This window comes from Giraffa tippelskirchi, chromosome 4, assembly GCF_054371585.1.
Source record: "Giraffa tippelskirchi isolate mGirTip1 chromosome 4, T2T-mGirTip1v1.2.pri, whole genome shotgun sequence".
Classification (NCBI taxonomy): Eukaryota; Metazoa; Chordata; class Mammalia; order Artiodactyla; family Giraffidae; genus Giraffa; species Giraffa tippelskirchi.
The window spans coordinates 173464012-173484956 of NC_137278.1; the positions used below are offsets into that span (position 1 = coordinate 173464012).

Sequence of the window (20945 nt, forward strand, 5' to 3'; positions counted from 1 at the left end):
ATGGCATCCAGTCCCATCACTTCGTGTCAAACAGATGGGGAAACAATGGAAACCGTGACAGACTTTATTTTCTCGGGCTCCAAAATCACTGCAGATGGTGACTGCAGCCATGAAATTAAAAGACTTTTGCTCTTTGGAAGAAACACTAAGACCAACCTAGACAGCATATTAAAAAGCAGACACATTATTTTGCCAATAAAGGTCCATCTAGTCAAAGCTATGGTTTTTCCATAGCTTTGTCATGTATGGATGTGAGAGCTGGACTATAAAGAAAGCTGAGCACAGAAGAATTGATGTTTTTGAACTGTGGTGTTGGAGAAGACTCTTGAGAGTCCCTTGGACAGCAAGGAGATCCAACCAGTCCATCGTAAAGGAAATCAGTCCTGAATACTCATCGCAAGGACTGATGCTGAAGCTCAAACTCCAATACTTTGGCCACCTGATGGAAAGAACTGACTCATTGGAAAAGACCCTGATGCTGGGAAAGGTTGAAGGCAGGAGAAGGAGATGACAGAGGATGAGATGGTTGGATGGCATTAATGACCTGATGGACATGAATTTGAGCAAGCTCTGGTAGTTGGTGATGGACAGGGAAACCTGGTGTGCTGCAGTCCATAGGGTCGCAAAGAGTCGGACACGAGTGACTGAACTGAACTGACAAAATATAAAGGAAGGAAGTACTTTAAATAAATCTCAGAAAAAAATTACCAATCAACCTATTGAAATATAACTTAGATATTAAAAGACTCATGAAAACTGTGAAGAGAAATTTTATTTCCTGGCATAAATTGATGACTGCTGCATTCAACATAGTGTATTTCTACTAAAGTTTACCCACTGAAGCCTACAAATATGAGAAAGTGTAAGTACTTTTAATGAAATTCATTCTAACCCCTCCTGACCTATTTATCTGAGTCTCCTAACATGGTTTAAACTATTTATGATAACCCAAATTTGTCATGCCAAACAGGAATTATAATACTGCTGTTATCCTCCCCAATGCCTTCAAGTACTCATGCCTACGTGGGCACATGCATATACTCTAAAACAGCCCCTGACCCTTATCTTTTCTGTAACTTATGGGCTTAGTATGTTTTCTTATTAAAAAAAACCTTTCTTTTAGTAGATTTCAATCTTGTAATCTGCTGTAATACATGGTTAATCCTAATGTAAAGACACTATTAACACTTTGAGTTTGAAAGCTAAAGGTATCATAAGGTACTAAAATTTTCCTTTGATTCTGAGGTTTTTAAAAGAAGTATCTGCTTACTTTGAGGTGTCTGTTTATATCTAGATCACTGGTGCAAAATATTTAAACACTGGAAAAGTGTTGCTTTGCTAAGTATAGTAGAGTCAATAGTTTCAATGAGGAAGAGATTATTTTTTACATGATAAAAATAGAGGATTCTATATTCACCACTGAAAGTGATTCTTGATCAAAATAGACAATCAGCGAGAGTTACACAAACTGAGACTATTTTCAAGTCAGTATTCAATTATTAATAATGGTCGTCTACAATATGTTTTAATATGTATCTACTTTCCTGAAACTTAAGAAGATTATTCTGATGTAAATCTCTACATCCAGTTATATAAAGACTGAAGTAATTTTTTTTCAATTATCTGCATAGTGAAACTCAAAAACTCCATGATGTCTTAGAAGTTTAACACATTAGATAGTCTTTAAGAAACAACTGACAATCTGGAAAGCTATGCTAACGAGAGAATATACCTACATACAACAGCACAGAATTATTATATTATCATGACTAAAGAGACCCTTAAGATCAGACTCAAAGAGGGGACACAGGTATAAGTATAACTGATTAAACTTGCTGTACAGCAGAAACGAACACTTCCTGGGTGTGCCAGTGGTAAGGAATCCATCTGCCAATGCGGAGACATGAGAGACGTGGGTTTGATCCCTGGGTCGGGAAGATACCCTGGAGAAGGAAATGGCTACCCACTTTAGTATTCTTGCCTGGAGAATCCTACGGACAGAGGAGCCTGGCAGACTACAGTCCATGGGGTTGCAGAGGCAGATATGACTGAAACAACTTAGCATTAGCATCAGGAACGAACGCAATCTTGTAAAGCAACTATGTGCTTAGTCGTGTCTGACTCTTTGTGACCCCATGGGCTGTAGCCTGCCAGTCTCCTCTGTCCATGGGGATTCTCTAGGCAAGAATACTGCAGTGGCTTGCCATGTTCTTCTCCAGGAAAGCAACAATACTTCAATTAAAAAAAAATTTCCTGGTTCCAATTGTTTGGTCCACAATATACTACCAATCAAAAAATTTTTTAATTTTACTTTTAAAATTGTGGTAAAATACACTTAACATAAAATGTATCCTTCTAACACTGCTAACATTTATCTTTGCATTTTGGAACAAGGAAAGGCAATATAACAAGCATTAGAGCAACAAAGGAGAACACATCAACACCATGTAGAAATTAAATCCTAATAGTCCTTTTTAGATGGGGGACTCGTGTAGTGTTTGGATCAATAGCTCTGAAGAGAAAATTTAATTTTTCTTCCTATATATAGCATATGCCAACTATCGCTTAAATGCCCATTAGGAGAAAAACCAGATGTACATGTTTCACTAATTTAATAGGAAGCCCTATTAAGTCTCTCCCAAACCATTTAAGATACATCTAAGAAAACGTATACATAATAATATAGGACAGGGGAAAAAAAAAGTAGTACCCAGCAACCACAGACATCATCACCAATTAAAATATTTCCCTTAATAAAAACAGTTCTTGCTGTTTTAATGATACTTGCTGGTGGCATCATCCCAACTGTAAAATGACAGATATGAGTCTTGAGTTCTTTGGTTCTAAAATTCTCTTCCATTCAAAGTAATTTAAGCACAGAGACACTAAAATCTACTACTACACTGAGATGTAAAGAGATTCACTTTGCATGGTCCTGTTTCTTTAATGTTTCAGATATTGTCACCAAGGATGACTCATTTTCTCCCACCCACTTCCTTATTTAAACTTTCTCTGCTTCAGAGTCAGCATTTAAAATTAAACCTCTGGCACTTTGCCTATTTGTGATCTTTTTCAGGGTCACTGTGAATTGAATTATAAGACAGATTTCACTTTAAAGTTCTGAACACATCAATCAATCATTTTTACTCTAATATTTTAGTATCAGTCTTTTTGAATTTTTGCCTATGGTAGTGCTACTTAAGACACAGTATCATAAAAAAAAATTCTAAACAGATTTAGGACTTGGATTTGCCATTTACAAATTTTCCTATAATTGTCCAATTTTCAATTCTCAACTCTACTACCCAGATTATTATTTATAGTCAATAAGAGAGACTAAGCAATGGAAACGTTTTTTCCTTGTCTTCAGAATTATAAACAACTCTCCACTCCAGGGAACTCTATAATAATGCTTATATTGCATCTTTAATCCAAGAAATTCCAAATGGAATTTCAAATTCTAAATTTTCAATATGTAAAAGCCATATTTATTGATCTTCCCAAAGCTCTAAATTGATAATAAAGAATACAAATGCAGTGGTTTTGTTACTGAAGTTGTATAAAAGTTTCTGCTGTAGTACAGGTAGGTTATGAACATTATTTCATCAGCAAATCAGCCCTTTATTAGCTTAGAAATGCCATTCAGGTGGTTTGTCAAACTGCTGCTCTGTTTAGAAAGGAAATGAACTTCTAGTTTGCCACAGTCTCACCTTCTCTTCAGCCTATCACTCATGGCTGCTGCATTCACTGACATTTACTGCAATTAGGCATTTATGTTTGTCACTTCTTGAATCAGGACACAATATTGGCCTGAGAGTCAAGGGACAGGGAGTCTGGGATTTTACTGTGAGTCTGTAACATCATTCAAGCTTCCCGGGACTATTTTTTCTTCTATAAATGAACTACTGAACTAAGATGATTTTCAGGAAATTAAATAATTTCCTGTTACTCAGACCATAAATATTAGGGATGCAGCCCTATGTTTATTATTAGGGATGCCCATATGTTTATGGGGAGCAATTTCTGATGTAAATATAAATACTATGTTTGTGGTTTTCCTATATCAAAGTCTTTACACTGTTCTGAATCTTGAAATCATAACAGAGAGATCAATAGAAATTATATAGAAGAAAAAATGAAGTGTCTCCTCAGAGAGTAGGGGAAACATGCATCAGCAGCTAGAGCTTGAAAACTGCTGAACTGGTTGTGAGGGTGATCAGACTTATTCATCACATGAGTGCTATAAAACAGAGTTCAAACCATAGGGGAATAGTTAGTGCTTCCTCCTACTTATGATTTACCTTCATCTCATGGTGCTGGTCCAGCTGTTCCAGTTCTAGGGGGCTTTCTTCACTTTCCCTCTCTTGTACCTTGGCTTCTGTGTCTGTCCTTCCTTCTTCCAGGGGGAGCACAGGGCTGACATGTAAAGTCCTGCAGCTAATGTCAGAAGCATCTTCATGACAGTTATTTGTTGTGGGTGATGCAGAGCCTGTGGCTGTTTCTTGTTTTTCTCCATTCATTAGGTTTGTATCGGGCAAGGATTCAGAAGTCTGAATAGGAGTATCTGGGCTAAGAGTGGCCCCTTTGTCCTCCTCACATTCCGCCTGGTTTTGTGCTGCTACCATACCGTTAGCCACACAAGTCTGTTCACCCTGAGATTGATCTGTACCATTTCCCTGCTTCTGTGGTGAGTGCTGGGAGAGGACTTTCTGCTGAGGTGTGGCTGTCAATCCATGCCTTCCTGGGGTTCTAGGAGCATTTAGGTTCACAGCAGAATCTTTTTTCAAATCGCTGTAATTTGATAAAGAGCTAAAAGATAAAACATAAAGTAAGTATGAAAATGATTGCATGGACAAGTTCTAGAATAAAAACAAATTTATTCCAGTTGTCTAGGGATATTTAGTGAAGATATCTGCCTCGCCTTGGTTTTAGAAACTTAGACAAAAAGTGGTATAGTAGCTCTCAGTTCTTCAGGATGTTATCTACACTCAAATAAACATTTAAATAAACATGATAACCCTGAGCTTTACCTATAGGTTTGGAAACATTTCCTTGGGTTGTTTATTAACATTGTTAATTAGTAAAGACTTAGATGTGAGAAATATATTTAATAAGGCTGCCTTATCCCAAGATTTTTACTTTCTTAACATTTTAAAGACAAGTATAGTCAGCCTTCAATTTATGAACAGGTTAGAAACCAAAGATTATTTGTCTCTGCAAAGCAGAACACGTTTCTTGAAAACCTTACTGCATATGTTGCCACAGCATCCTAACTGGTCTTTCTGCTTCCATAGAGATCCCCTCCAGTCCCAGGTAGGCCACAGAGATCAAATTCTGAGTGAGGGCTTCCGAACACTTGAAAGTAAATCTGGCATCTTAATCATGGCCTAAAAGATTCTACATACTCTAGCCCCTACTAGCTCCGGCCTCATTAAATTCTGTTCTCGCCTCACTCACTGTGCTCTTGTCACATTAGTCACTTTACTGTTCCCATACCCAATAAGCAAATGTGCATATCTAAGCTGCAATTCTCTCTGCCCAGGACAGTCTTCCCCAAGTCAATAGTGTGGTTTACTCCTTCCCATCATTCATGTTTCTGCTCAGATGTCACCTCAAAGAGGCTTAATCTTAACAGTACATTGGAGTTCAACTGCCAGTACATAGAAATGCTTCATTGGAAATACTAATATAGTACTTTAATCTAGGATTTCAGGAAGGAAAAATATAAAACTATGGACTTCAGTCTTGAAGAGATTCTTATGACCTAATGAGGAGAAAAAATTAAAACAGACTAATACTCTGTGACAGTACAAAATGCACCCATCTTGTTCTCTGCTTTATTCCCACCTCTTAGCACAGTGCTTGGTATGTGACAGTGCTCAATAAAAAGTGGAGGAACAACAGAATAACTAATTGTGATGATGATCATGACAGTAATTCAATAATACCAACTAACATTTATTAAGTGCCAGAAACTACATTAAGCCCTTTACATAGATTATCTTGTTCCATATTATCAATAATTCCAAAGTAGGGACCCCACAAATACAGGCTTATAAACCTAGATAATGTGGCCAATGTAATGTGGCTAACAAACGGTAAGAAAGTAGTCAGAGAAGACAAAACACAGAGTGAAGTTTACTATCACAAGAAGAGAAGGAAAAATATGGTAGGGGAAAATGTCTTACAAAAGTTGGAGGTTGTCCACAGACTTAGAAAACAAACCTATGGTTGCTGGGGGGAAGGGATAGTTAGGGACTTTGGGAAGGTCATGTACCCACTGCTATATTTAAAATGGATAACCAACCAAGACCTATAGTATAGCACATGAAACTCTGCTCAATGTTATGTACCAGCCTGGATGGGAGTGGGGTTTGGAGGAGAGTGGATACATGTATATATATGGCTGAGGTACTTTGCTGTTCATGTGAAACTAGCACAACATTGCTCATCGGCTATACCACAATATGAACTATTTTTGGTGTTAAAAAAAAAAGTTGGAGGTTGCCAGTATAAGTAAATGTGACACCCTCCACCATTGATGTTTACCTCCTAGGAGCATATTCCTTAGGCCTAATTGAAAATGCTGGCTTAAAACTAAACATTCAAAACCCTGAGATCATGGGATCCGGTCCCATCACTTCATGGCAAACAGATGGGGAAACAATGGAAGCTGAGAGACTTTATTTTCTTGGGCTCCAAAATCACTGCAAATGGTGACTGCAGCCATGAAATCAAAATATGCCTGCTCCTTGAAAGAAAAGCTATGACAAACTTAGACAGCATGTTAAAAAGCAGAGACATTAATTTGTCAACAAAAGTCCGTATAGACGAAGCTATGGTTTTTCCAGTAGTCGTGTACAGATGTGCTAGTTGGGCCATAAAAAAGGATGAGTGCAAAAGGATTGATGCTTTTGAACTGTGGTGTTGGAGAAGACTCTTGAGAGTCCACTGGACTACAAGGAGATCCAATCATTCCATCCTAAAGGAAATCAGTCCTAAATATTTGTTGGAAGGACTGATGCTGAAGCTGTAATACTTTGGCCACCTGATGCAAAGAGCAGACTCAGGCCTTGACACTGGGAGGGATTGAAGGCAGGAGGAGAAGGGGACAACAGAGGACAAGATGGTGGGATGGCCTCACCAACTCAATGGACATGAGTTTGAACAAGCTCTGGGGGCTGGTGATGGACAGGGAAGCCTGGCATGCTGCAGTCCATGGGGTCGCAAAGAGTCAGACACAACTGATCAACAACAAATTTCTCCAAAAGCCCTTCAAGATTTGAATCACTGTTCTTTATCTGGACACATCAGGGTCCAGCAACACAGTGGAAAGATCCTCTGAACCAAACTCTGGACTTACTTAAGATTTTTGGAAAGGACTGCTGTGAACAAGAAGCAAGAATCTTCTGTAATAAGTGCCATCCAGAGGATATGCATGGGAGAGTGGGGTAGGATAAGGTGGGAGGGAAGCCACACTACAGGCACATGGACCTCACTCAACAAGTAGGACTTCCCATTCAAGTCCTATAGACACAATGCAACAGAAACCCATTCAGATACTTTTCAGGGCCTGTTCCTATGTGTAATACTTCATTAAAAACATATAATTTTTTTTGTACTGGCAGTGGATTTCTGCCACAAGTACATCCCTTCACCAGATTGGCCCAAAGGCTCACATTACAGCCTACCTGCTTTTAGAACAATTTTGCTTAAAATGTCATACATTATAGCACATCTTTCCTAAGAGCCAACCTTTAAGCTTTTCATCAAAAAAGGCTTTGAATCTGTTAATTGTAAAAGAGTGAAAGAAAACTGATTTGGAAGAATATATTGAAAAAATAACCAATATGGAAAAACTGCACTTTTTGTGTATGGAGAGAAATAACACTGGGTTACCAAAATAGTGAAGAGTATTGACCCATATAGGGCTTCCCAAAGTTACACCCAAATCTGAGGATATAGGGGTCAGGGGCCAATCCCCTCCTTTTATTATGAAGTCACTGGACATGGAACTGGGAATCTGCAAACATGAGGCACATCACTTTGTGCTATAGAATCAACTTGCCACAAAAAACAATCTTTTCTAGTAACGATTACTACAATTTAAGATAACAAAGGTATTAAAAATCCTACTTCAGAGAGTGAAATGTTGAAATTTAACTACTATGACAAATTTCCATAATTGATCAAGAGCGAAAAAATGAAGACAGGCTTCTGAACTACTTTTCTCCAGAATTTGTTACTAAATATTTCAGTTCGGCTATTTCAAATCCTAAAAGATGATGCTGTGAAAGTGCTGCACTCAATATGCCAGCAAATTTAGAAAACTCAGCAGTGGCCACAGGACTGGAAAAAGTCAGTTTTCATTCCAGTCCCAAAGAAAGGTAATGCCAAAGAATGCTCAAACTACCGCACAATTGCACTCATCTCACACGCTAGTAAAGTAATGCTCAAAATTCTCCAAGCCCGACTTCAACAGTACATGAACCGTGAACTTCCAGATGTTCAAGCTGGTTTTAGAAAAGGCAGAGGAACCAGAGATCAAATTGCCAACATTCGCTGGATCACTGAAAAACCAAGAGAGTTCCAGAAAAACATCTATTTCTGCTTTATTGACTATGCCAAAACATTTGACTATGTGGATCACAATAAACTGTGGAAAATTCGGAAAGAGATGGGAATATCAGACCACCTGATCTGCCTCTTGAGAAACCTGTATGCAGGTCAGGAAGCAACTGCTAGAACTAGACATGGAACAACAGACTGGTTCCAAATAGGAAAAGGAGTACGTCAAGGCTGTATATTGTCACCCTGCTTATTTAACTTATATGCAGAGTACATCATGAGAAACGCTGGGCTGGAAGAAACACAAGCTGGAATCAAGATTGCCGGGAGAAATATCAATAACCTCAGATATGCGGATGACACCACCCTTATGGCAGAAATTGAAGAAGAACTAAAGAGCCTCTTGATGAAAGTGAAAGAGGAGAGTGAAAAAGTTGGCTTAAAGCTCAACATTCAGAAAACTAAGATCATGGCATCCAGTCCCATCACTTCATGGCAAATAGATGGGGAAACAGTGGCTGACTTTATTTTTTTGGGCTCCAAAATCACTGTAGGTGGTGATTGCAGCCATACAATTAAAAGACGCTTACTCCTTGGAAGGAAAGTTATGACCAACCTAGACAGCATATTAAAAAGCAGAGACATTACTTTGTCAACAAAGGTCCATCTCGTCAAGGCTATGGTTTTTCCAGTGGTCATGTATGGATGTGAGAGTTGGACTGTAAAGAAAGCTGAGTGCAGAAGAATTGATGCTTTTGAACTGTGGTGTTGGAGAAGACTCTTGAGAGTCCCTTGGACTGCAAAGAGATCCAACCAGTCCATCCTAAAGGAAATCAGTCCTGAACATTCATTGGAAGGACTAATGTTGAGGCTGAAACTCCAATACTTTGGCCACCTGATGCAAAGAGCTGACTCATTTGAAAAGACCCTGATGCTGGGAAAGATTGAGGGCAGGAGGAGAAGGGGACGACAGAGGATGAGATGGTTGGATGGCATCACCGACTCAATGGACATGGGTTTCGGTGGACTCCGGGAGTTGGTGATGGACAGGGAGGCCTGGTGTGCTCCGGTTCATGGGGTCGCAAAAAGTCAGACACGACTGAGGGACTGAACTGAACTGCATAGTCTCACAAATGAGGGACATTGCAGTTTTGCATTTGGTCACAACTTCTAGAAGATGTTGAAAGTATTTCCACACTATGATTCACTACATAAATAAAAATATGTCCTGCAAATAAAAAATGAAATCACCTAATGGATAACCATTTCCAAATATTACACTAGAATAAATGGAAATATTTGGCTTCAAGGATGAAAGTGAATTTAAATATATTGTTTAGTTATATATAGACTTTTGGTGACATATAATAAAATCCTTCTGATAAATTTTTTAAAAAATTCTATTTAAATCAGTGATGGGAATTCTAAGAAAAAACATCTGAGGGTCATATAAGTAGAAAAGTAACTTATGTGAGTTTGTTTTTATCTTTAGTTGAGAAATATACATTTCAGTTACATTTTTTTAAACAGAGCTAAAGAATAAAAAATTATATCTAATAAATACAAACAGAGATTTAACATAAATTTTGCTACTGCCAGTATCTCTTCACGAACCTAGAACAGTATAGGGGTATGGGGAGAGGGAAAACAGACTTAATGGATACAGATCTATACTAAATAAATTGGAATAGAAAGAAAAGATGGGACATGCCCATAGAAGTTCATTCAAGCATACGAAATGAGAAACAGACAGATATAACTTCCTGCCCTTCCAACCCAGATATCCAGTGACCAATGGAATGACCGACCACAAGAAGCAACAACACATGGAATGACGTACACAGATACAGAGGAATCAATGTGTACAGAGTGCACAATGTGATGCAAAGGCTGGGGCAGAGAGCACTGCACGCAAATAAATATGATAAATGACAATGCATATAGGGAAGACTGTTGTTCAGTTGCTAAGTTGTGTCTGACTCTTTGCAACCCCATGGATTATAGCATGCCAGGCTCCTCTGTCCCCTTCATGGTTCACAGCTTTGTTATGGCAAAGGGGCCTGGGTAACTCAATGAAGCTATGAGACATGTCATGCAGGGCAACCCAAGACAGACAGGTCATAGTGAAGAATTCTGACAATTTACACTGGAGAAGGAAATGGCAACCCACTTCAGTATTCTTGTCTGGAGAACCCCATGGACAGTATGAAAAGACAAAAAGGGCAAGATTAGCATTTTAAAAATTCACTCTTTCTAAAGGCCTACCACACCTAATGGAATAAAAAACTATATATTTTTATTTTTAAATCTACATCTCTATCACACATTTTTTTTCAAAAATCAGCTTTCTTTTCCCCTCAGTCTTCTCCCATTGTAAGTTAGCTCTTACCTGCCTCCTTCAAAGCGACTGATGAGATCTGATATCTTACTGGGTTTTTCCTTTGAGACACAAGCAGAGGCAGGTTTAACTTCCTCCATCCTTGGATTTGCACTAGATAAAGCTTTATGCCTAGGAGTTTGGTGTACACTGGTCGAAGGTAAATTCTGCAGGTGTAGTGGCTTTGGAGGCACTGTAGAAAAAGAATTCATAGAATTCAGTATTTCACTGATATCTGTTCCTTAGCAAAAAATCCTAGTGTTCTTGGTTCAAAAATCTTTACCATTACCAAATTTTTGTCAAGAGATCTGTCAAATTTGGGCAGAACCTTAACCAAGAGACCTTTATCTATCTTGGATACTTGTTCTGTGTCCTATAGAAGTCCAATATACAAGATTCAAGAGGTTCTTTTAATTTTAAGTGATTTTCAAATATGGCTTTAGTAAACATCTATGGATCTACATATGACTAAGGCATTCCAAACTCTATTAGAGATGACATAGCAGTTTTTCATCTAAACAGAGAAAGGAAAGTACTAAATTTGAAACTAATTCCTAGAGGTACATTGCTTGCTATAAAACAGATTTTCTAATAATAAGAGTGATAAAAGATATACTAAAATCCAGAGGTAGCAGGTTAGACACAAAGCCAACAAAAAAACCAACAAATGACATTAATATAATGTTGCATAACTTAGAGCATCTTTTCAGTTAACAAAAGCACTGTATCTCATTTGATCTTAGATGAATTTTTTCCTTTACAGACCTCTGAGATAGATCATTATTTGCCTCCTATGTCTATGAAGGCTTAGAGAGCTTAAGTGATTATTGGCCTGGGGTAACAAGGCTGATTAGATTTTATAACTGGTACCCAGACTCTAGCTTCTTCTATTATTAGCACTGCTTCTCATCATAAATCTGCAAAAGGTGGTTACAGAACTTAGACTGCTACGTTAATAGTTGCCTACCATTAATACACCACATATAATTTGCTTACTAATAAGTCTTCCACTCAATTAACAGAATGCTGCTGCGTCGCTTCAGTCACGTCCGACTCTGTGCGACCCCATAGACGGAAGCCCACCAGGCTCCCCCGTCTGTGAGATTCTCCAGGCAAGAACACTGGAGTGGGTTGCCGTTTCCTTCTCCAATGCATGAAAATGAAAAGTGTAAGTGAAGTCGCTCAGTCGTGTCTGACCCTTCGCGACCCCTTGGACTGCAGCCTACCAGGCTCCTCCGTCCATGGGATTTTCCAGGCAAGAGTACTGGAGTGGGTTGCCATTGCCTTCTCCGCAATTAACAGGATAGGAACAGATTATTTCCAAAATACTAAAATCTACAGGTTTTCTCTAATAGGTGAGAAATTCTGTATCTTAAAAAACATAATACGCCATAAATGCTTAATCAGTATAAGAATTACTTCAATTTTGAAAACCAGTACGGTATCATTTTTCTCTTAATTAACATTGTGGGTAAAAGAATATATAACTATACATGTGTCAATAAATCAAACAGAATCACCTCCATTTTTTTTTTAATCCTTTTCCTAACTTCCTGAAAACAGGTGGAGAATCATGTCTTCTTCTAACTACATGCCCCCTTTCCTGGAGCTGGTTACCCTGGCTGTCAGTAATCTTATCTCTTTTATGAACTCAGCAAGCTGACAGTTGTCTGATGCTTACTGGCCTAGATTTCATCATTTCTGTTCCAGTAATAAATTCTTACAGAGAGGAGGGAAAACATATATATAACACAACGTGCTATAGGTATAACAATCTACCTCTTACTCTTGTCAACACAAAAAGAAAAAAATTCCAATGAAAAAATGACATACTTCTTTTCATGAAAATGATACCATTTTCTAAGATATAATAATATTTGGAGGTGGAAGGAATAGTATAGTAACCATTGGGAAGGAAGGGGCTTAAACAAGTGTGACATTTGTTCATTTTAAGGAAAATTTTTCTGTGTAGAACAAATATATACCAAAATAGTAAACCAGGACAATATTCCACCTCCCCACCAAATAGTTTTAACATTAGTTAATAATTTCAGTATTCCTAACTAGAATATGCAAAGGAGGAAGTGAATGTGTTCTTTATCATTCTGTGTCTAAAGAATTATAAAATAACTCTTTCATCTATGGTTTACTCGGTGAACATACTTTCTTTGATACGTGTGGTTCAGTTGCTAACTCGTGTCTGACTCTTTGTGATCCCGTGAACGGCAGTATGCCAGGCTTCCCTATCTTCACTATCTCCCACAGCAAGCTCAAACTCATGTCCATTGAGTCGGTGATGACATCCAATCATCTCAACCTCTGTCACCTACTTCTTCTCTTGCCCTCAATTTTTCCCAGCATCAGGGTGTCTTCACATCAGGTGGCCAAAACATTAGAGCTTCAGCATCAGTCTTTTCAATGAATATTCAAGGTTGAATCCCTTTAGGGTTGACTGGTTTGATCTCCTTTCTCTCCAAGGGACTCTCAAGAGTCTTCTCCAGCACCACAATTCGAACACATCAATTCTTCAGTGCTCAGCCTTCTTCGTGGTCCAACTCTCATATTCGTTTTCTCATGAATATGGAAAAACCATAGCTTTGACTGTAGAGTGATGTCTCTGCTTTTCAACACACTGTCTAGGTTTGTTATAGCTTTTCTTCCAAGGAGCAAGCATCTTTTATTTTTGTGGCTGCAGTCACCATCTGCAGTGATTTTGGAGCCCAAGAAAAGAAAATCTGTCACTGTTTCCATTCCCCCCCCATCTATTTGACAGTTCCATGAAGTGATGGAACCGGATGTGATGATCTTCATTTTTTGAATGTTTAGTTTTAAGCCAGCCTTTTCACTTTCCTCTTTCACCTTCATCAAGAGGCTGTTTAGTTCATCTTTACTTTCTGCCATTAGAGTGGTAACATCTGCATATCTGAGGTTATTGATGTTTCTCTGGGCAATCATGATTCCAGCTTGTGAGTCTTCCAGCCCGGGTTTTTGGATGATGTACTCTGCATATAAGTTAAATAAGCAGGGTAACAATACATAGCCTTGTCCTACTGTATATTTCCCGATTTTGAACCAGTCTATTTTCCCATGTCCGGTTCTAACATGTCCGGTTCTATTCCTTCTTGTCCTGTATACAGGTTTCTCAAGGGACAGCTAAGGTAGTCTGGTATTCCTACCTCTTTAACGATTTTCCACAGTTCATTGTGATCTACACAGTCAAAAGCTTTAAGTAGTCAATCAAATAGTAGTAGATGTTTTTTTGGAACTCCCTTGCTTTTTCTATGATCCAACAGGCGTTGGCAATTTGATCTCTGGTTCCTCTGCCTTTTCTAAATCTAGCTTGTACATCTGGATGTTGTTGGTTCGTGTACTATTAAAGCCTAGCTTGAAGGATTTTGAGCATTACTTTGCTAGCATGTGAAATGAGCTCAACTGTATGCAAGTTTTATATAACTAACAACTGAAATAATAGGTTAAGCAATGTTTGAAAAGATCAGTAGTCTAGTCAAGGACATGGCAAGGACATGCTAACTTTGAGGTCTCTCATTGATGATAAGCAAAATGGGCTCCACTAGAGTTAATTGTACCGATACTAAATAGAACAAAAAAATTTTAATCATTAAAAATTTCCAAGTATGCAAAATAATTAGAGAATGAAAAAGAAAGTATTTGCCACTGTCAACTGAAAGAAAAATGCACAACAGAAAAGTTGTCAGGGACCTTACTGAGGACTATAGCAGGGAGATAGCCTCTCAGATAGATCTGAAGAACTGCTCCAAAGACTTAAGGAAGGGGCGAAGATAGATATGATCTTTTTTTGCTGGGAAAAACATGTAGTCAAGCACAAAAAGATTACTACTAATCACAAAGAACAGAAAGACATCTTAAGGTAATGACTTTAGTGTTTTTCTTTGTAGAGAAGATTCAAGGATCTGGGGTCATTGAAATTTTTCCTTAGATAGGTATCTTACTATCTAGGGGATAGCATATCCAAAACAAAGAATGCTCCCTGTTTTTCTCTGTCACAAATTTTCCTCCAGAAACACATTTAGTGGGATATTAGCTTGATCCCTGTGGAACTGGAATGGTAGGTAACATTTTTTTTTCCTTTACACCAGTTTAAATTTGCAGATTACCAGTAGGTTTCTATTATTCTTATTTTACTTACTATGAAAAACAGCTGGCTATATATTAATGCATTATAAATTTGTAACATACGTTAAGAATGAAGCATTACATATAGAATGCTTTACTTTAGAAGGAGATGAAATGACTTACTCAATAGAGTAAATCAAATTATTTACTTAAATTACTGAAACAATAATGTGACTTTCAAAGATGAAAAGTTTTTAGACATTAAGGTTTAATGATTGAGAAGGGACAGTATGTGGGCTTTATCAAAATAATTAACTATGGAGAATGTTGTGGATCAGAGTTCCTAAGAGAAAAAGTAAGACTATCTTTAATTGCTAAGGAAATTCTTTTGAGTTATGTCTAGCATGGCAGAAAACAGACCAATATTAGAAGTGGTGAACAAGAAAGACTTAGTAACTGGGGTTGCTCAGTAATTTGATTTACTAGTAGGATTTGTATGAAGTGAATAAACCATTATTTCCCAAGGCCTTAGGGTATTTTATGAGGCAAAACAACCTCTATTACTACATAATCACTACTAATAAAAGCTGTCAATATTATCTCCCTTTAAAAATTGCCATAATAAATTGCTGCCATGATATTATTAGCACTTCACATGACAAACAAATATGATTTAATTGGTGTGTGTATGCGCTCAGATGTGCCCAACTCACTGCTACCCTATAGACTGTAGCCTCCCAGGCTCCTCTGTCCATGGGATTTTTCAGGCAAGAATACTGGAGTGGGTTGCCATTTCCTCCTCCAGGGGATCTTCCCAGCCCAGGAATTGAACCTCTATCTCCTGCATCTCCTGCATTGGCAAGCAGATTCTTTACCACCTGGGAAGTCCAAGATTTAATTATGAGCTATTTTTAGGATCTAGATCACAGTTTCTCACACTAACGCTATTTCAGGTCAGATCATTCTTTGTTAGTAGGGGTGGAAAAGGCTGACCTGTGCATTGTAGAATGTTGAGCAGCATCCCTAGCGTCTACCTACTAGATGCCAGTAGCAAATCCCAAATATGGCAAGCAAAAAAAAAATGTCTCCAGATAATACCAGTGAGGGTTGGGGTGGGTGCCACAGGCCTGCAAAATTATCTCCAGTTGAGAATTACTGATCTAGAATAAGAGTCTTCAACTGAAGTAAAATTACATAATGGCTCTTGAAGCCTTAGCAGCAGCATCATGCATAATTTATAAACGATTTGCCAGGAAGTGGGCATAAAGGTGTCAGAGTGATAACCCCTCAGTCTGAGCAGGAAGTCCCTACTGGCATCATCTTCGTTTCTCAACCTCAGTCATCCAAATGTTCTTAGGATTTGGAGAAATTAAAAGTGGCTTCTCTCTACTAAAGGGTGGGAAATACTATCAATCAGTCAAGTCAATAAGTAGTGATCTATTTGGCAGCTGATCTGACAATATCAAAATGTAGCCTCATTCCAGGACACTGGTCTCTATATAGGGGCTTCCTAGGTGGCCCAGTGGTAAAAACTCTGCCACCAATGCAGGAGACTCGGGAGACACTGGGTCAATCTATGAGTAGGGAAGACACCCTGGAGGAGGAAATGGTAACCCACTCCAGTATTCTTGCCTGGAAAATCCCATGGACAGAGAAGCCTGGCAGGTTGCAGTCCATTGAGTCATAAAGAGTTGGTTCGGACATGACTGAGTGACACGGCACAACAGTCTCTACCTGGCACACATTCTAAGTTTTAAACAAAGAACAGCAGAAACAAAGTAAAAGAAACATGGTGATGGAGCAAGATTCACTCAGTAAGTATTACTGAAGGCCTGCTACGCTGTGTGCGAGATACAGAGAATACAGTAGTGTAAAAGGCAGAAAAACAAACAAACATGAATGAGTTAAATAGTACACCAGTCTGTAATGAATGAGAAAAACCAAAGAAGAGATGACTAAATGTGAGATTTAAGGGGTGATAGTGGAGCTAAAAGTTTAGCTGGGGCAGGGAGGGGGTCAGGAAAGGGCCAAACAATGAGAATATTTTGAAAAAACGTATACTCTATGTAGTTTATTTTATATCTGGAAATACTCTGTTGTTATGCAAAATATATATATATATATATAAATCCATATTCAAGATAGAAAGTAATCACATACGTTTAACTAGCAACACAGAGACTTCTATAGAACTACAAGCAGCAAAGTCAGTGCTTTCTCCCTAAAGAGCAGGGTTATTTTGGCACATGGCAGCTCAGAAAGAACACGGCTATAATTTATCTGAGTGAACTAAAAACAATGAAGTGATGCAATACATCTTCCCAAAACAGTCTCTATCAATAATGAAATTCTTGCTTTTCATCTGGGGAATTACATAAAATTGAATTGAATTTATTTCTTACAGTTTTTACTTTATTTGAGGTCATCTTAGAACTAATGGGCAAGGTGGAATTTTGTATTGTGCAAATAAAATGGCTTAAATCATGATCAGAAAAACTTCTATTTTCATATTCACAATATTATAAAGGAATATGGTCAAAGATTAAGGTTATAAACTCATCAATGAGTTATTCACTTGAATTTCCAATTATCTGACCTTCTTTGATAGCTGTATCTTATTCCATCACCAATATAACTAGTAGTAAGAACAATAAGAAAAATAGCCTGTGATTGGGAAGACTCCCTTCTAACCTCCCTTTAAAGATCTCTTTCAGAAAAATTTAAAACATAAGAACAAGAAAAGAGACCAAAGAAAATACAAATAATCCAAACGAATTGATTTTTTCAAAGTATAGTGATTCTGAAAATGCCTAGTATTGTTTCCTGATTGAATGTTCAGCATTTGATATAAATGAAAATCAGTTCAGTTCAGTCACTCAGTCATGTCCAACTTTTTGTGACCCCATGAATTGCCAGCATGCCAGGCCTCCCTGTCCATCACCAACTCCCAGAGTTTACCCAAACTCATGTCCATTGAGTCGGTGATGCCATTCAGCCAACTCATCCTCTGTCGTCCCCTTCTCCTCCTGCCCCCAATCCTTCCCAGCATCAGGGTCTTTTCAAATGAGTCAGCTCTTCGCATGAGGTGGCCAAGGTACCGGAGTTTCAGCTTCAACACCAGTCCTTCCAATGAACACCCAGGACTGATCTCCTTTAGGATGGACTGGTTGGATCTCCTTGCAGTCCAAGGGACTCTCAAGAGTCTTCTCCAACACCACAGTTCAATACGTTTGAAACAAACTACATGTTAAGCCAGTGTAGCACAGTTTTGTGTTGTACTTCAAAAGACCTTGCTCTCAATCATCAAATCAAAATTATAATTTTGTGCTTCTTAAAGTTAATTACCATTTACTAGAAATTTACTTGTAAAATGAAATGGTTACTGAGCAAAGCATTTAGAGATTTTCGTCACTAAAAATTTTCCCCTTGTTGGACGCTCAATTTTTGTGGATGACTTTACTAAGAAGCCTGAAAAGCCCCACTTTCTTAATATTGTAAAATCACATTCTAGCTAGGTATATTAAAGCACTGTTTTAGAATGATCTGTCTTACAGACCCTCTCACATTTATAAAATCATGACAACTTTGACAGTACTTCTAAGTACATATTAATTTGTTACATATTTATTATGCAAATGGTAAGTTAGGCTCTGTACTATGTCAAGCATAGTGCATGAAGAGATCACATTTCCATTAAGGGGACAAATAAACAACTTATGAAAGGAGCCATAACAGGGAAATATAAAAGGTATTTTTAGAGTAGGAACCCTGCCTAACTTTTCTCCTGAAAAAACAAATGCACCCAATTCCTCAGTTTATAGCTTAAAACTCTTTCTGAGTGATCATCGTTCCTTTGTGTCACTTTCTTCAATAAACAAAGCACCCAACTTGATAAAAAAAAAAAACCCAACAGCATACCTTGTGGCTTTGGACTTGCAGCTAAGTGTTTTGCTGGCGTTTTCCCATTTATTCCCTGAGCCTCTTCATCAGATGCATTCTGATCAATCAGTGTGGTTGTGCTGCTTTTCAAGCAAGGTGGAACTATAGTGATCTTTGGACAGATACTGCTGCCTGGGAGAGTTCAAAAAGAAAACACAGGTAAATAATGATGTGGAGCATAACTATGTCTTGTGATTTAATTTCTTCTGACCCCATAAAACAAAAACAGTCACAGTTACAAGACTAATCACTGAAATACTTTTCCCATGTGTGCTGGCCTTGACAGAGTTTTCCTGAGAAAGATCTCTTTCCATGTGCTTGAGAAACCTTATAACATATGCTGATAAGAGATTGCTGACTTCTACTACTACTACAACACACACACACACACACACACAGAGACTCTCACACTCACTCTTTCTCTCTCCCATCCCTTTCCTTGCAGGGATACAGAAAAGACAGAATGTAGCTGCTATGATGCAGGCGAAGGAGAGGACCAAAGGGCCCAGCACAAATCTGCTAATAAAAGAGTTCCTTTCCAAGATCTAGTCAGTTGCCAGTCATCAAGTGGCTCAAAAGAACAAAGCAGGAGAAAGCATGAACATGACAGTTGACTTGACGACTCTAGAAGAATGGCTTGATTACAAATGAAGAAATACATACACACACACCACATCCCTCTTCTTACTAACTTACTCAGACTCCAAATCAATGTTATCAGTGCCCATGTTTTCAAAAAATGATGAGATTATGTAGGTAAACACTCATATTTAGTTACAACTCAAAATCTTTAAAACACTGCAATGCTTTAAAATATTGAAATACATCATGAGACACAGAGAACAGGTCAATTCTCAGTTCAATTTCTGATAAAGTTAAATACTGAATTTCAGAGACTTTTAAAGAAATCATATGCCAGTGTTTTTATACACATATTAAGTTTTCCCTCCTTCTAGCTGGCACAGTGGTATTAACAACAGACTGAACCTGCTTAGGAGAAAATAAACGTATGTATGCTATTTAAGAAACTATAAGAAAGTTTATTTTCATAGAATCCAAATATATAAAATGAGATCTATTAAAGATAAAAGGCCTTAATTATTACTCAAAACAAGAAAAGCTAATAAAACCCAACAACTTTCTACTGAGTAAAAAAATTCCCTTTTATTTCAACTGATTATTGTGTAATACTGATTAAAAACTATAATACTAATTTATTTTCTGGGTACACCTTAAAATGTATCTAGGTAAAACAGGTTTTAGAAGATTTACTAGTTACAAGTATTGTCTGAGAAGTTATTAGAGACCAAATGCCAAAACACATTAAATGAGTTTCATTAGGCACCCTTCTGCTAAAATAGACTGCCATCTAAATAAAACATTGTTTAGCCAAACATAACAAAGGCCATGAATGCAAGGTTTAAGGAACATTATGTGACAGCATATTGGTAAAATTATAAACAAAGAAATAAAATCTAAGTCTTCAAATGTATGACCTTACCTACATTTTTAGAAAAACCAATTTAGTAAAGTATATCTGGAAAAACAGTGTACCATCCAGCCACTTAGCCTTTTAGGGGCATCAGAATTTTTGTTCCATAAATATCCCAAGAATGGCTTAGTATCCGAAAGACTACCTGCTGGGGTCTAGTGAAGGAAGGATGGCCTTGGGGCAGAAACAGTGAAAATCCACAACCCAACTGCAAATCAGAGGCAGAAACTGTAACCTAACAGTAAAATGAGACACTGTGAAAGCAAGAATGCAGCTTTAGAGATGATTTATGGCAACAAAACAATAAAAGGGGGCCAGCATAAGGGGGTAAATGAGAAAACAAATTAAACTGAATCTTGATAAAATAGACCACCACTGCTACATATTAAAAGATGAAGCTACTTTAATAACTAACCTATTTAGAAACAAAACATGTCTTGAATAAATAATTTTTAACTGAAAACTAGGCACTTA

At 37.8% G+C, this 20945-nt stretch overlaps 1 protein-coding gene across 14 annotated transcripts in view; it reads right to left on the reverse strand.

The window, feature by feature from the left end:
* The window catches only part of FGD4 (FYVE, RhoGEF and PH domain containing 4), a 277869-nt gene that overhangs the window by 83989 nt on the left and 172935 nt on the right, over window positions 1-20945 (reverse strand). For 9 of the 14 annotated variants that reach the window (XR_014082406.1, XM_081591590.1, XM_081591596.1 and 6 more), the window contains 3 exons: window positions 18959-19111; window positions 10958-11138; window positions 4302-4809 (listed from right to left, as the gene is read on the reverse strand). Coding sequence is in view for 8 of the 14 variants with exons in the window: in XM_081591590.1 (XP_081447716.1) it covers window positions 4302-4809; window positions 10958-11138; window positions 18959-19111 (842 nt within the window). In the remaining 6 variants the exon portion in view is untranslated. Of the gene's footprint in view, window positions 1-524; window positions 982-1927; window positions 2016-2147; window positions 4810-10957; window positions 11139-18958; window positions 19112-20945 lie in introns of those variants that run through there. The other 5 variants (XR_014082408.1, XR_014082407.1, XR_014082410.1 and 2 more) reach the window with 5 other exon arrangements.